Genomic DNA, 16,618 nt, shown 5'->3' with positions numbered 1-16,618 from the left:
AGGTGTTTCAAAAGTTACCTCTAAAACTTACTTTATGTGTAAAATGGGTGTATTAACCTCATTTGTCTGTGGTAAGAATAATTGTCAATTAGGTAATATATAAAATAATATCATTTACAGTTTGCCTTATGAGATCTTAATAATTATGACCCCAAATATTTCCTTCAGATGGAAGCCTGGGATTATATTTAAAACTACTCTTTCCCTAACCAGAAAGCCTCAAAATTCTTGATTGGTTATAAAATTTTGTTTAAAGTGTCTTTTTACAAATTCTTGTATATACAATTTAAAATTTTGTTTCGTAACAATTTGAAACTATGGTAGAAAATTGAAGAAAGGCTTTTGTATTGTAGAGGAAATAGGGAGTTGCTATTCAGTGGGTATAGCATTCCAGTCATGCAAGATGAAAAAGTTCTAGAGATCTGCTGTAAAACATTGTGTTTATAATTAATAATACGATACGATACACTTAAGAATTGGTGAAGAGGGTAAATCTTATGGTATATGGATTTTTTTTGCCACAATAAAAAAAGTTAAAGTCTTTATTTTCTTATGTATCCATTTAAGTTATGAAATTTTTTAGATATTTTACTCAGTTAAAGTAATTTATCACTGAGTACTTATAACTAGAAAAGCAGTCATAAATAATTTGAATTATTAACATGCATATTGAAATTTTAAATGTTTGTATTATTCCTGTTAATATCTTCATTCATCATCTATAAGGACCTCAATAAATATCGAGGTAATAAAGGAATTAATATGTATACTTTTTTTATTCTGTTAGGATAGTAACTTTATTACAGCTCTTGAGCTGGCAGTGCGTTTTGGGAAAACCCTTATTATACAAGAAGTGGACGGTGTAGAGCCTGTTCTTTATCCATTGTTGAGACGAGATCTGGTTGCTCAAGGTAAATATTTGACAGTTTCCAGAGAGTACCTGCTTTTAAAATTTTCAGAATAATTAAACCAGGTTGCTTCTAAGAGTCCTCTTCTAATGGAGTCACACAAGAAGTGCTGAATTCCCCCAGCAATAGTTGTGACAACACGTGTAAAATGTTATCTACTAGAGAGGCTCATACACTTAGTACTCAGAATTTTTATTGGGGGGTGATTATGTAAGCATACTCTCCCTAGCACATAGTACAATTCTAGACTTCCTGAAGTAGAGCAGGTGTTCAGCATTAACCACACTGTTTGTACAAATAGTTTAGGCGCAGAGAGCCACTTTTATTACTTCTGAGAATGATAAGAACACTCCCAAAGTCCAGGTTCCCAGATATTGGTTATGGGCCAAGTTTGCAGGCAGGCCTTTCTAAGGATAGCAGTTTCAGGATTGCTGTGTTGACTCTTTTCTGTACAAGCACCCAACCAGACTTCAAAGATTTGAAAGTGATGCCCTGAAACTTTAAGAGTGTGTAGTGCAAAGTGTATACATATACATATGTAGACATGTACATATACATATATACATATACATACTTATACCACATACATTGGTAGTACAAGATTTAACTAGAAATTTGGAGTTATTGGGTCAAAGCAGAGAAATAGCAAAGCATGCACTATTCTTTGATCATCTATTATCCCACAGATAAGGTATGTTTGGCCTAGCAGCAGTTGTTATGTTGTGAAAAGAACTCTAGTAGTGGGACCTTTGCCTTTATAATACTGTCCCCTTAATATATTTATGGGGATAAAGGGGAGGGAATATCTAGGCTACTATGTAACAATAGAAGCTTTCTCATCAAGAAAGAGACCTTGCTAGAAAAAGGTTGCCTCTCAAAGCTCAGTTTCTGGTCTCGCTGTGTTCTTTTGTTGAAGCTAACTCAGATCTGTTGAGCCACCTTCTTGATATGCTATCTTATAGGGGGTGGAAATGAACTTTTAGGGCCACCTGGATTTAACATTTTTCATTTTATGTTTTGGTCCTGGAGGGCTCATTAAGTATAAATCTCCATGAGTTCTGGTAGGTATTAGGTTTTAGCAGTATCTGTGATATTGTCTGGGAGTGGGATGGTGACAAGATTCCCTAAAGTTGGATCTGTTAAAGAGTGATATATTCTATATTGTGATTGGTTCACATTATGAACCATTGTTCTAGATTGTTGTACAAGGCTGTTTGGGTCCATCTATTCATGTCAGAATTCGGACAAGAGAATTAATCACTGACTCTCTTTCTCCATCTTTTTCTCAAGGTCGGATGTATTCATGTCACACTAGTCTGTTATCCCTTTTAGGTGCACTCCAGATAGTCCTTTAACAGAATGATAAGTTCCTCTTGAATTGCCATTTTGTCATCATACATTACCTCTGGGGATAAAGGATGGTGATCTCAGAACCACATAAAACAAAGTCTGTATCTGAGTTTATTTACATCCTAGTGTTCTTAACCTAAGCAGTGTGAAGTGCCTTTCTACCTACGGAGGTCGGAGCAGACACAAATGATAGGAATAGAATGTACTTCTCTTCCACAAATTTATGATGTTCAGAAATCCCCATAACTATGTATTGATCAAAAAGAGCAAGGTATATTTCCTCTTTAAATTCTCTTTTTAAAAAAAAATTTTTTTTACTTCCTGATTCCTGTGTGCCTAGGAGCTCAGCCAAGGCAGAAGGTAGATGTGGTGTTTTGCAATTGGTAAATAGTTGAAGACAGTTGGACCAACTAGCTATGTAGAAGTTGTTGAGGGAAAGGCTGGTATAGTTGGCAAATAGGTTTTTTTTTTACTAACAATAGACATCAAAAGTATTTTTCATTAATCATTTGAGTCCTTTATGGTTATTTTATATGCATGTTGGGTTTGAGCGTGGAACTAGGACTTAGAGATGATAGCTGAATGTTCTTGGTTGGTTCTCTTAGTACAAATGCTTCCCTTTAGGCATTGTTGCTTCAGATAGGCATATGTATAGGAACAAAAGGTTAAGTTTGTGATTAATTGTTGTATCTGTTTCCAGAGGATTGTTCTTCATATGGAGTTGTCTTTGGTAGCCCAATTGTGTCTGGGTGACTCAATGCCCTGAAGATTGCTAGACCAATGGTTCCCTGTCAGAAGCTATTTTGTCCCCTAGAGGACACTGGGCAATGTCTGGAGACATTTTTGGTTGTCACAAGTAGTGGGGGCAGGGAATCTATGCCAGGGACATCTTAAAATGCACAGGACATTTCCCCAAAACAAATAATTTTCCAGTGTAAATTGTCAGTAGTGCTGAGGTTGGGAAACCCTAAGCTAGCTCCCTTCTTCTGACCCGTGAGTCTCTGTACAGGTATATTTCAGTTGGTCTCAGAACAACATACTTTATAGCCAAGAGCACTTCTCGAAGTCACCTTATCGTACAGAATATCCAGTGCTATAGATTGCCAGTGGTTATGTAGATGGATATAGCATTGCATTGGATTTGTTCATGTGTGAGATTATTTGTAGACATCTGTGATTCTGTGCATCTGAAGGATATAAGGACCAAAAGCAAAGATTGACTTACAAGTGCTTGGGTTACTTCCAAACTGCCTCTTGCAGGAGCTGCCATTCCTAGTCACAAATGTCCTAGCCACACGTTTGTTGACCAGATAATGACGCTGTACTAAAATTTCCGGGTATGGAATATTCTGCTTCTTATAGGACAAGAGGGTATTCAATGTTTGTTCTCTTTCTTTGTATTTAGTGGTTGTAAAGCCAGAAGTTTATCCTTAATGGGCCGTGGTATGTCTCTTTGGGTAATGTCCATTTGGTCATTTGGGTGGCAAGATTTTAGGTTTGTCTTCGTTTAAGTCTCATTCATCTTGAGTTAGTTATGCCCAAATGGTATGCAATGCAATATGAATAGTTTTCTCAGTGGAGGCCATTACCAAAATGTTATCTATATAGTGCAATGGAATTTGGAACTATATGTCAGTTCACAGGATACCTGGGTTTATGTAATACAGATGATAATATATTTCTGAAGAGTATGGACCTGTAATGGTGTACTGCTGTTTTAGTCCGTTTTGTGTTGCTATAACAGAAATACCTGAGACTGGGTAATTTATAAAGGAAAGAGGTTTATTTGGCTTATGATTCTGGGACAGCTGCATCTGGCATGGGCCTCAGGTTGCTTCTACTCATGGCAGAAAAGTGGCAGGCAGCTGACAGGTACAAGCAAATCACATGGCGAGAGAGGAAGCAAGAGAGAGGAGAGAGGAGGTGCCAGGGTCCTTTAAACTAATCAGCTCTCGCAGGAACTAATAGAGCGAGAACTCACTCACTCCTCCTCCAGGGAGAGCATTAATCCATTCATGAGGGATCCGCCCCCATGACTCAATCAGTCTCCAACACTGCCACCTTGGAGATCAAATTTCCACATGAATTTTGGAGGGGACAACACATCCAAATTTCATCATTCTGCCCCTGGCCCCCCAAAACTCATGTCACTCTCACATACAAAATACTATCCCAACAGTCCCAAAAGTCTTAGCTTGCTCCAGCACCAACTTAAAAGTCCAGGGTCCAAAGTCTCATCTGAGACCAAAAGCAAAAGTCCTTCCATCTGTGAACCTGAAAAACAAAACCAAGTTTATCTACTGCCAAGATATAAGGGTGGAACAGTCATTGGGTATATATTCCCATTCCAAAAGAGAGGAATAGGCCAAGAAAAGGAGAAACAGGCCCCCAACAAGTCAGAAACCTATCAGGGCAGGCATTAAATCTCAAGGCTGGTGAATCAGGTACCTTGATTCCATATTTGACTGCCTCTGCACACTAGTGTGGGGGTTGGGTCCCCAAGTCCTTGGGCAGCTCCACCCCTATGGCTTTCCTAGTCTCAGGCCACACTTCACCTCTCCCAGGTTGGTGTTCCACTCTGTTAGCTCCACAGGTCTGGGGTCTCCATGGTGGTCCCGCTCTCATGGTTCCACTAGGCATGGCGCTGTTGGGGATTCTCTGCTGCAACTCTGACCCCACATTTCTGCTCGGCATTTTGCTCTAGTGAAGGTTGTCTGCGGTGACTCCACCCCTGTGACAGATCTCTTCCTGGGCCCCCAGACTTTTCCATACATACTTTGAAATCTGGGTGGAGCCTCCCAAGCCTTCCCAGCTCTGGCATTCTGTGAGCCTGCAGACCTAACACCACATGGATGCCGCCAAGTCTTCCGGCTTGTATTTTCCAAAGCTGTGAGTCCAGCCAGACCTGGGGCCAATTTAGTCACAGCTGGCAGCCAAAGCAGCTGGGGTGCTGGTGCTGGAAGCAGCATCTCAAGGTGGCTCTGGGCAGCGAACCCATGGAGGGTGCCTTGGGCCTGTTCCCCAAGACCATTCTGTCTCCCTAGGCCTTTGGGCCTGAAATGGAAGAGTTGGCCCCAGAGGCTTCTGCAATGCCTTCAGGGCCTTTTCCTCCTTCTCTTGATAATCCTTTTCCTTTGTACTAATCTTAGCTAATGGTCACTGGGCCGCACCATTGCATGCTCTCTGCTTTTCTACCATATGGCCATGCTGCAAATTTTCCAAATCTTTACGTTCTGCTCTCTTTTAAAATTCTGGCTTTGGGCCGGCCCCATGGTGCACTCGGGAGAGTGCGGTGCTTGGGAGTGCAGTGGCGCTCCCGCCGTGGGTTCGGATTTTATATAGGAATGGCCGGTGCGCTCACTGGCTGAGCGCGGTGTGGGCGACACCAAGCCAAGGGTTGCGATCCCCTTACTGGTCACAAAAAGACAGAAAAAAAAAAAAAATTCTGGCTTTACGTCATGCCTTTTCTGCCGTAACTCAGCATAGGCTGTTAGAAATAACCCATGCAGCATCCTTAATGCTTTGCTGCTTGGAAATTTCTTCCGCCAGATACTCTGGTTCACAACTCTTAAGTCCCACCTTCCACAAAGTCCAAGGGCATGGACACAATGCAGCCAAGTTCCTTGCTATAGTGTAGCAAGGGTGATCTTTGCCCAATTGCCGGTAAGTTCCTCATTTCTATCTGAGACCTCATCATTCACATGGTCTTTACTGTCCATGTTTCTATCAACATTCTGGTCACAGCCGTTTAACCAATCTCTAAAATCTTCCAAACTTTCCCTCATCTTTTTCTCTTCTTAGTCCTCCAAACTTCTCCAACCTTTGCCCATTACCCAGTTCCAAAGCTGCATCCACATTTTCAAGTATCTGTATAGCAACACCCCACTCCTTGGTACCAATTTTCTGTTTTAGTCTGTTTTGTGTTGCTATAATAGAAATACCTGAAACTGGATAATTTATAAAGGAAAGAGGTTTATTTGGCTTATGATTCTGGGACAGCTGCATCTGGCACAGGCTTCAGGCTGATTCTACTCATGGCAGAAAAGTGGCAGGCAGCTGGAAGGTACAAGCAGATCACATGGAGAGAGGAAGCAAGAGAGAGGAGAGAGGAGGTGCCAGGGTCCTTTAAACAATCAGCTCTTGCAGGAACTAATAGAGCGAGAACTCACTCACTACCCCTCCTCCCCCAGGGAGAGCATTAATCCATTCATGAGGGATCTGCCCCCACAACTCAATCAGTTTCCAACAGTGCTACATTGGAGATCAAATTTCCACATGAGTTTTGGAGGGGACAACACATCCAAACCCCATCAACTGCATATGACAGATAAACTGATTTTGGTCTTCTTTCCAAAGGAATATAAAAAAAGAAATCATTAGTAATCATTAACAATATCTCAGTCTGCATACCAAATATAAGTTATGGCAGCAATTTTTTTAGTCATTATTATGTCAGGCACTGTGGAAGCCATGGTGGCCACTTCCTGGCTTAAGTTTTAGTGGTCATAGTAAACCTTCAAGCATCATTGGTTTCCAAAATCCAGACAAATAAAATTGTGTAGCATCCCTGCCTGGTGTAAAATATGAATTCCTTTTTATTTCCTGGCATGATGCATTTCTTTCAACTGGAAATATTGGCAGGGTTTGGGTACACCTTATAGGTTGGTCTTGCCTGAATCTTTGGCTAATTGTTATAGAAGTCACCAAAGGCATCACAAGGAATGTATCAATTAATATATCCATACATCTAAGCACCTCACATATCCATATCTATTATACATGTTGACCAAAAAATCAAACAAAATGCCCAAGTCTGATCCAGGTTCAGACTACAAGACAGTAGCCATGTAATTTGGGACTTCCTCTGGGGAAGAAGCAGAAGACCAAATCTTGTACTTGTACCTCAACATTCTGTCTCCACAGTTTTCTAAAGTACAGTACAGATTTTTATGGTTAGAGGAAAAAAGTAGTAAAAATTAACTCCATCGTAGGTTAACTCCAACATAAATTAACACTTCATGTAGTTAAGACTGTGTTGGACTTTATAGTTGTACATCTGATGTTTTCTAAGAGTAGGATATGGGACTTATATTGAAAGGTCTTTTTTAGGCAATAAAACATATACTTTAAAATATTTTAAAAATTTTATATAAAAATAATACATGCATGAGTTGCAAAATCAAATAGTACAAAATAGCAGCAGCATTCTGTTCCTCCCCTCTCCATGACTTGTCCTACTCACCAGAGAAAACCATTTATGTTTCAATTTTAACTTTTTATTAAAATATAAATATACAAAGAAAAGAATACATAGGTGTACAGCTAGTGGATTTTTACAAATTGAATATACCTGCACCCAGATCAAGACAGAGAACTTTATTAATTAGCACTCTAGAAGCCCCCTTATGGACCACCCCCACTCCTACAAAGATAACCACATTTCTGACTTATAACAGCATAGATAAGTTTTGCTTAGTTTTGTAGTTTGCATAAATGAGAAGGAAAAAAACAGCAACTTACTACTGGGGACTGGGAGCTGTCCTGGCTCTAACAGCTTTGCCACAGTGTTCTTCTGTTGATCATAACATCAGACAGGTCACTATGTGATCATGTTGATGTTTGAGCATAAAAACAAAAGCACTTTTCATACCCCCCAAATAACCAGACATTCTCCCCTCCTAGCTAATATGAGTGACTTATGCTTCTTTACCAATCACAGCTTAATCTCACTCCATTTCTCTCACCTCCTAGATAAACATTATTAAGATACCAAATCATAAAACTTATCTGTTCCTTCTGATTGTATGCAATCCCCAGCAAAATCGCACTTTCCTGGAACCATTTTCAAATCATCTAACAGAAGCCCAAATCCTATAACAACCTCTCTTAATACCTTTACTGTCAAAATGCAGTTTCCTGTGATATTGTCTTTCATTGCAAAGAGTTGGTAAACCTGAACTACAGCCCTTATAAATGTTGAGTTTATTTTGTTTTTTTTTGTATTCTTTTTTGTGTGTGTCAGCTTTGATTATGTTGTATTTTGTTTAGGTATTTGTCCATTTCATCCAAATTGTCAAATGTATTGGTGTGTATTTTCGTATAATATTCTTAATTCTTTTTAAAGTTTGTTGGGTTTGTAATGATTTTCCCTTTTTCCTGATATTGACAATTTTTATTCTCTTTTTCTTTGGTCAGTCTCGATAGGGGTTCATTAATATTACTAATCTTTTCAAAATGCTATCTTTTAATTTTGATTTTCTTTATCGTATTTTAAAATTCACTTTTGCTTTTTATTATTTTATTCCTATTACTTTCCTTAGATTTAATTTGGCCTTCTTTATTCTAGATTCTTGACATGGAAAATAAAAATATTGATATTCAATCTTTCTTTTTTCCTAATGTATGCACTTATGTCTATAAATTTCCCTCTGTGCCCTTCTTCAGGTTCATACCACAAATTTCAATTTCTTTTGACTCGAACATTACTTACCATTTTGTGGTTTAATTTTCAGGCAGTTGGAGATTTTCTAAGTTTTTTTTTTATTATTAATATCTAGCTTATTTCCACTGTGGTCAGAGAACTTATTCTAAAGTATTTATATTTTTTGAATTCTGTTGACGCTTTCTTTATGATCTGGCAATTGGTTAATTTTTATAAATGTTCCACTTACACTTGAAAATTGTGCAAATTTTGCTCTTGTTAGGTTTAATTTTCTCTACAGGTCAATTAAAAAATTGTGATGTTCAGATTTTCTATATCATTACTTTTTTTTCTCTATTCTATCATGTAGTGAGATAAATATCTTAAAGTCTATGATTTTGAATTTTCTCTTTTTCTTTTAGTTCTGTCAACTTTTGTTTTAAGTATTTCGAAGCTATGTTATTGGATGCATACATATTTGGAAATGTGATATCTTCCTATTCAGTTATTTTATAATTATGAAATGTGCTTCTTTATCCCTAGAAATGTCTCAAGTTTTAGAGTCTGGTACTAGAATGGTTACACTACCTTTTTGAGCTTGTGTTTGCATGGTTTATACTTTTCCATTCTTTCACTTTCAACTTTTCTGTTGGTCTTTTTTTAAAAATAAATTTTATTAAGTAAGGTATACAACATGATGTTATGGGATATATATGGGTATAGATAATAATATGGATAATATAGATAATAATAATATATAATTGAGGATTTCTATTTTTGTCATCTATATTCAACCACTCAGAAAAATTTGGAATATGAAACATATATGATAATTAAAACCATACTAAATATAAGTAGATATTCCTGTGATGCTTCAGTAGCCTGGGCTCATCTTAGTGAATATTATTTATCATTGCTTGCATAAGTGCTGATAAATAGAGCATTCTGGCTCATGGTATCTTGAGTAGCTTAACTTTTAATGTCTTTTGTACTCTGTTGAAAAGCCTATAATATATTCATATTGAAAATTATATTTTTAAATAGTATGTAGCAAAATACAGAAGATTCAGGCCAACTATTTCTGTTATTTTTTTAAAAATAGGGCCACGTTATGTGGTACAAATAGGTGACAAAATTATTGACTACAATGAAGAATTCCGCCTTTTTTTGTCAACAAGAAACCCAAATCCCTTTATTCCTCCTGACGCAGCTTCGATCGTTACTGAAGTTAACTTTACTACAACAAGAAGTGGATTACGAGGGCAGGTATACATAGACAATCATAATTTGCCTTAGAATCTTTTGTAGCTTTGTATACTTATTACATATTTGAATAGGAAGATATTTTGTTAAACTGATTACTATTTAAACTTATGATTTTGAAAATATACTTGCAAGTTAGAGTGAAGCATTCAGGCTTATTTGATTTATCGTCTGTATTAGACTTGTACATTTAATGCTAGTGTTAAATTCCTGCTTCTAATATAACTGTAATTTTATAGTCTTTGAGAATTGGATGGATCCTATGAGGGTACCTCAAAAAGTTCATGGAAAAAATAGAATTGAAAGATAATACAAATCTTTCCATGAACTGTTTAAGTTCATGGACTTTTGAAGTACCCTTGTACATCTTTGAATTCAATTTATCTGTGTACGCTCATTACAGTTTATAATCGTTGCATGAATTTCAAAATGATTTTTTTATGTCCAGACTTTTACCTATATATTTCCTCACTCATGATTTTCCTCTTTAATGATATAATGCCAATTGACTTTTTGAATATCACCCTATATTTTACCCATCTGACAACAGATTTTTTCCTTCTATTGATTCATATGTATATAAAAATATATATGTATATTTGCTGCAATTTTTACTTTATTGTAATTTTTAAAACTGCCCTTTCAAAGTATTTTTTCTTACCATACCATGTGACTCACTGAGTGTAATTTTCATGAACAATATATTTTGATTAACTTGATGATACTTCCTATAAATAAAGCAATGTAACATCACTTAAACCTTGGCAGAATTAATTGATAAAATTGCTCCTTCTATCTAAAAAATCTCCACAGTAATTATTGAAAGGAACTATGCAAGTCTTACTTTAGCAAGAACTAAATGAAGGTGCTTATACAGCAGATTTTGAATTATATGTTTAATGTCAGTGTCATTCATTACCTATTTTAATTTTTGAAGTTAACAATCTGACATGGCATTTTTTAACAGCTTAACAGATAAAAAGGTTGCACTATTTTCTTTTTCCCCTCAACAGTGTGGGAGAGCTCAACTTTCTCCACCTCTTTGCCAACTCTTGTTACTTATCTTTTTAATTGTAGCCATCCTAGTGGGTATGATGTGGTATCTCATTGTAGTTTTGATGACAGAGTATTTTAAGTAACATTTTTTATTTCTTAATGTGAAAAATTAACCATTAAAAAATACGAGCATCCATAATTTTGAAATATTTGATCTAATTTTAGAACTAAATGTTACATATTGACATGTTAAGTACTTCAATTTCTTGCAGCTCTCCTATAATATTTAACATTTTATTGATCAGTTTAACTATTCATTTGTCCCTTTTTGTAAGACATAGTTGTGAGTTGTTTCAAGTTTAATTACGAAGAATCAACTGAGGTAACATAATTTCACACTACTTGTAAATGTTTGCTCAAAGACAAGGCCTGCTTGTGGGAAGTTTTTGTTTTATATTGTTTTGTTTTAAACTTTATTACTAAAATTTACCTTTTTTTTTTTTTTTTTAAGCTTTTGGCTTTAACCATTCAGCATGAGAAACCTGATTTAGAGGAACAGAAAACAAAACTATTACAAGAGGAAGAAGATAAGAAAATACAGCTAGCCAAGCTTGAGGAATCTCTTTTAGAGGTAAAATTTAGCTATTCAGGATATTTTTTAATGTTACTTTTTTTCTTTAATGAATATAAATAACTTTCTTTTTAAAGTTAGTATTACCTTCAGAATGTTTTCTGTTTTTTCAAAGGCATATTAGTATATATCTTAAAGTCAAAATTTAAACATGAAAAAAGGAGATGTCTTTTAGAATACAAGATCTTATGGAGTGTTGTTTAAGATGAGTAATTTTTAAGTAATAATTTCTTTATACTGCATTGTTTCATTAATTATTTTATGCTGGAATTTCAAGAAGCATTAAAAGTTAGCATATCATGATTTAATCTTTAAGTAGTTCTTATTTTTATTAGATTGGTAAAATTAATACGTATGTAATGCTTTGAGAATAATATGGTATTATATAACAATTTACTATATCATTTGATATAAGAAGTCTATAAAGTTTTGAAATTCTTCTAAAATAATGTACGTTCCCTTAAACACCATCAAATTAATGATAGTTAATATGGACATCTTTTAATTGATTATTTTAATATGTATAATAATTTTCATATTATTTTGTTAATTTTTTCTACAGACACTTGCCACATCTCAAGGCAATATTTTGGAAAATAAAGATCTGATTGAATCTTTGAATCAGACAAAAGCAAGCAGTGCACTCATTCAAGAGTCACTTGAAGAATCTTACAAACTCCAAATTTCCCTTGATCACGTAATTATTTTCTTCTTTGTGATTTTATGTCATGTTTTCTTCGACATTTATATTGATATGATAGAAAGTGTAAAATCAGGTTTTCAGGGGAGAGATGATGTCATGGAAAGAAACCCATTCAAAACCACCAGAGCCTTGGGTCTGATTCTTATTATTAGTGTGAGGGACTTAAGATGTTGGGCACATCAAGGATAAGGACTGCTGGTCAGTATGCCCTGTTGGGTTCTACTGATTTCTGGCATAATATTATCTAACATAGAGCTATAGTTTTATACTGAAATTGAAAATGAGTGTTAGAGAACATCTTTGCCATTCTTGATACTTAATTTAAGGAAAGTTAAATACTCTAATTAAAAGGGTTATAAGTTATTTTTCCATTAAAAACATTTTTCTTTACTATTCATTCTGAACCCCATGAGAGTGATAATCTGAACTATTTTCTTACAAATGGCTTTAAATCCTTTTTACTTTATTCTTTTGATATTTTCTTTATCAAAATTCCAGCCCTATATTAGTACAATATATCTTTTCCTCTCCTAATTCTTATGATTGAGCTTTGCTGGAGAAAATCAGACAACCAGGCAAATTGATGTTACAATGGTATCCCCGGCTCCAGCATGATGTGAAACCTCACTGACATCCTTCAATGACTTTTCCATTCCCTTCAATGACTTTTCCAAAATTTTTTTTCAGTACTTTTCAGCCCTTGCTCAAATTTTGCATGTATCTGTTACTACTTTCTTTACTTGGGAAGGATCTCTGTTAAAACTAGAATAAGAACAAATTTATAGCCTGATTTCAGTTCAGTTACCCCACCTTCCCTACCAAGCTAATTTTGCAGATGTTGTAATTATCGTTTTCTACCAAAAGGATTTTGAGCTTTCTGTGCTTTCTCTTTCTTAACAGACATTGCTAAGTCACCTACATAGTTTTACCCATATCATATGTGCAATTCCAATGCTTTGATCATAATGATGTGGAGAAACTTCTCAGAGTCTCATTTAGAACTTTAAGGCCATTTAATCCTATGGTCTTCTTTTTTCTATCATCCTTTACCTTCAGTCAAAATGAAAGCTCCTATAGTTATTGGCTCTTTCAAACAGTGCTTTTATGCTCACATCAAACAGTGCTATCCTAATGTGCACACCTGTTGTAGTCATCTTCTCTACCTCTAGTTGCATCATGTTCTTGTTGGCACCAGTGCTATACAGTAGTCACATAGTTTGAACTTTACTTCAGGGATAAGCTGGTAGTGCCATGCACTCTTGCATTACCTAAACTGATTCTCTTTTGAAATGTAATATTGCATCATGTATTCTCTGATTGCAACTCTTTACTATTCCATCTTACCCTCTTTCCCCTAATACAAGTGTTCTTATCCTAATGTGATACAGTAATACTAAGAGGTGGGCCTTTGGGAGGTGATTAGGTCATGAGTTGGAGACCTCATGAGTAGGATTAAGTACCCTTATAAAAGAGCAGGGCTGGACAGTTAGCTTAGTTGGTTAGAGTTCAGTGTTATAATATCAAGACTGGGTTTAGATCCCACACTGGCCAATCGCCAAAAAAAAAAAAAAAAGATGGCCAAGATAGCTTGTTTGCCCCTTTCCCCATGTGGAGACAAGCAAGACGCAAGAAGCAGCTGTTTCTGTGAACTGGGAAATGGGCTCTCATCAGACACCATATCAGCTGGTGCCTTAATCTTGGACTTCCCAGCCTCCAGAATAGGGAAAATAAATCTCTGTTGTTTATAAGCAGAACCAGTTTAGTGTATTTTGTTATAGCAGCCTGAACAGACTAAGACATATATTCTCCTTAGTTTTATAAAAATGAAGAAGAAAAACTAGATTATGGTATTCCTTTTAATTACAAAATTCTATGATTTGTCATCTTCATTTCTTGTACGTATGCAGAAAAGTAAGGATGTCCTAGATATGTGCATAGTGGTCTGTTGGTGGCAATAAAAAATGAATACTAAGGTGTCTCCCCCTCCCATGATCCACAGGAGCGGGATGCCTATCTCCCTCTGGCTGAGAGTGCCAGCAAGATGTACTTCATTATCTCTGACCTTTCCAAAATTAATAACATGTACCGTTTTAGTTTGGCTGCATTTCTCCGACTTTTCCAAAGAGCTCTGCAAAACAAACAGGTAAGCTGTTGGTTGCTCTGTAGTTGAAACTTAATTAGAAAGATCACTTTACTAGGTACTTAATTTATAATAATTTCTTGAGAAAACTTACATAGAATTATGTTTCAAAAAACCACATGTAACACTTTTAAACTATTTTAAAAAGAAACTAGTTTCTTAATTGCCTTTTATATTCTTAACAAACTGTCCCAATGTGACAATCTTTTTAATGGTAATGATTTATTTTGTGAGTATAAATTAATAAGTAATATACGATCATTAAAAAAGCCCTGATGATTCAGAAAGGTATAATGATAAGAAATTATCCACAAAATTCCATTACCCGGGGAAAAGAACATCTAACGTCTCTTTATATATCCTTGTTTGAGGCTGTAATGTGTGCCAGGTATTGTTCTAGATATTAGGATATAGCAGTGTACACTGCCTCATCAAGCTTGTATTCTATTGGAGCAAAGGATATATTAAAAGATAACAAATTGTTTTAACCAAAAGATATCACACTGTGTTTTAAAAAATGTGTTAGTATATTGTGGACAACTTTCAAGTCAATGAATACAAATATACACAATATTTTTAGAAGACGGCGAGGCTATACTATATTTAAACCGCCTCCTATATGGACATTGTTCTGGTTATCTCTGATGAATATCACGTTCCCCCCAAACTGAGCAGTTTAAAACCATTTTCTTATGCTCATGGATTCTGTTGGAAATTTGGTCAGGACACAGCAGGGATAGCTTGTCTCTGTTTTAAATGTCTGGTACCTCAGCTGGGAGAACTTGAGAGTGGGGTGGGGGTGGGGGCAGGCCTTTCACTTGCCTGTTTGGTGCCTGGGGATTTAGAACTGCTGACTGCAGCACCTCTTCAGGAGGCTTGGCTTCCTCACAGCACATAGTATAGATGGACTTCTTGTATTACAGCTTGGGTCGCCAAGTGTGTATTGCAGTGAGTAAGGCAGAAATGGAATCACCTTTTATAACCCAGCCTTAGGTTAGTGTCATTTCTGCTGTATTGTATTGGCTGAAGCAATCACAAGCCTTCCCAGATTCAAGGGAAATGGAAAATAGACTTGCCTATTTGAAGGAAGGAGTGCCAGAGAATTTTGGGGTTATGTTTAAAAATAGCTACAGACATGTATGTGTTTTTCCCCCCAGTGTTTTTCTTTTCCACTTATTTTCTTAGTTAAATTCCTAGATTTGAGTAGTTGCGGCAAGAATGTGCATTTGTAAGCCTTTTGACAAATATCGTCTAATTATTCTTCAGAAATATATGCTATTGGTGTATTAAACTGGTATAATGAGAGCCTTTTTCCATGTACATCTTAATCAACAATGGATATTATATATCTTTAAATAATTGTCCTATTAGGCAACTGAAAAATATTTCATTGTTTTTTCAAGTCTTTGATTACTTGTAAGGTAAAAATCACTTGTAAGACAAATAGATACAGTATTATTTCACATTTGTATTTTTTTTTTGGTGAATTTTTTTTTTTTTACATCCTTTGTCCATTTTTCTCTTATGGTGTTAATATAAAAACTTGACCTGTAAGAGACCCTGATATTATTATGGACATTAAATCTTTGTCATGTTTTCCAAATATTTTGAGTTTATTATCTTCCTTTTCACTTCATTTCAAAAATATTTTTATGAAACCAAATTCATCAAAATTATTCTTTATGTTTTTTGTGTTTGTAAAATACTAATATGGGTGATTTTTAAAGTATTTTTTGGAAGAATAATTTTTTTTTAGTAAAATTAGGGAGCAAAATTTCATTTTCAAGTAGGTTTACTTAAATCTGTCTCTGATGAAAAATGATTAATTCAATAAATACTTATTGCAGACTTACTATGTGGTAGGCATTTTTCTGGGTGCTTGGGGTATGTAACAGAACAAAACACACACACACAAAATCCTTGTCTTAATTGGTATGGACTAGTTAATATTTTCAGGAATGAGTTGTTTCATAACATGTTTATTTGACCATAAATAATGATTAGATTTTTACTGATTTCTTTTCCACTCAAGTATCTCATTTGAAGTTGTTCTTACATTCAAAATAGAAATAAAATGGTACTTAATGAAGAGCTTGTGCTTTGAAAGTAGGTTTTGTTAGCAAAAATTTGTCTACTCGGTCATGGTAGACAAGATAAGCATTTCTTTAATGTATATTTGTAATGTCCTTTGAATGAATACTAGATT

At 35.5% G+C, this 16,618-nt stretch overlaps 1 protein-coding gene across 2 annotated transcripts in view; it reads left to right on the top strand.

Moving 5' to 3' along the window:
* The window catches only part of DYNC2H1 (dynein cytoplasmic 2 heavy chain 1), a 321,263-nt gene that overhangs the window by 121,484 nt on the left and 183,161 nt on the right, over positions 1-16,618 (top strand). For both annotated transcript variants that reach the window (XM_063092854.1, XM_063092855.1), the window contains 5 exons: positions 788-911; positions 9,782-9,945; positions 11,450-11,569; positions 12,132-12,266; positions 14,272-14,415. In XM_063092854.1, the coding sequence (XP_062948924.1) occupies positions 788-911; positions 9,782-9,945; positions 11,450-11,569; positions 12,132-12,266; positions 14,272-14,415 (687 nt within the window). The remainder of the gene's footprint in view (positions 1-787; positions 912-9,781; positions 9,946-11,449; positions 11,570-12,131; positions 12,267-14,271; positions 14,416-16,618) is intronic.

This window comes from Cynocephalus volans, chromosome 4, assembly GCF_027409185.1.
Source record: "Cynocephalus volans isolate mCynVol1 chromosome 4, mCynVol1.pri, whole genome shotgun sequence".
Classification (NCBI taxonomy): Eukaryota; Metazoa; Chordata; class Mammalia; order Dermoptera; family Cynocephalidae; genus Cynocephalus; species Cynocephalus volans.
The sequence above is the reverse complement of the archived record's forward strand: the minus strand, read 5'-3'. Positions and strand labels throughout refer to the sequence as shown.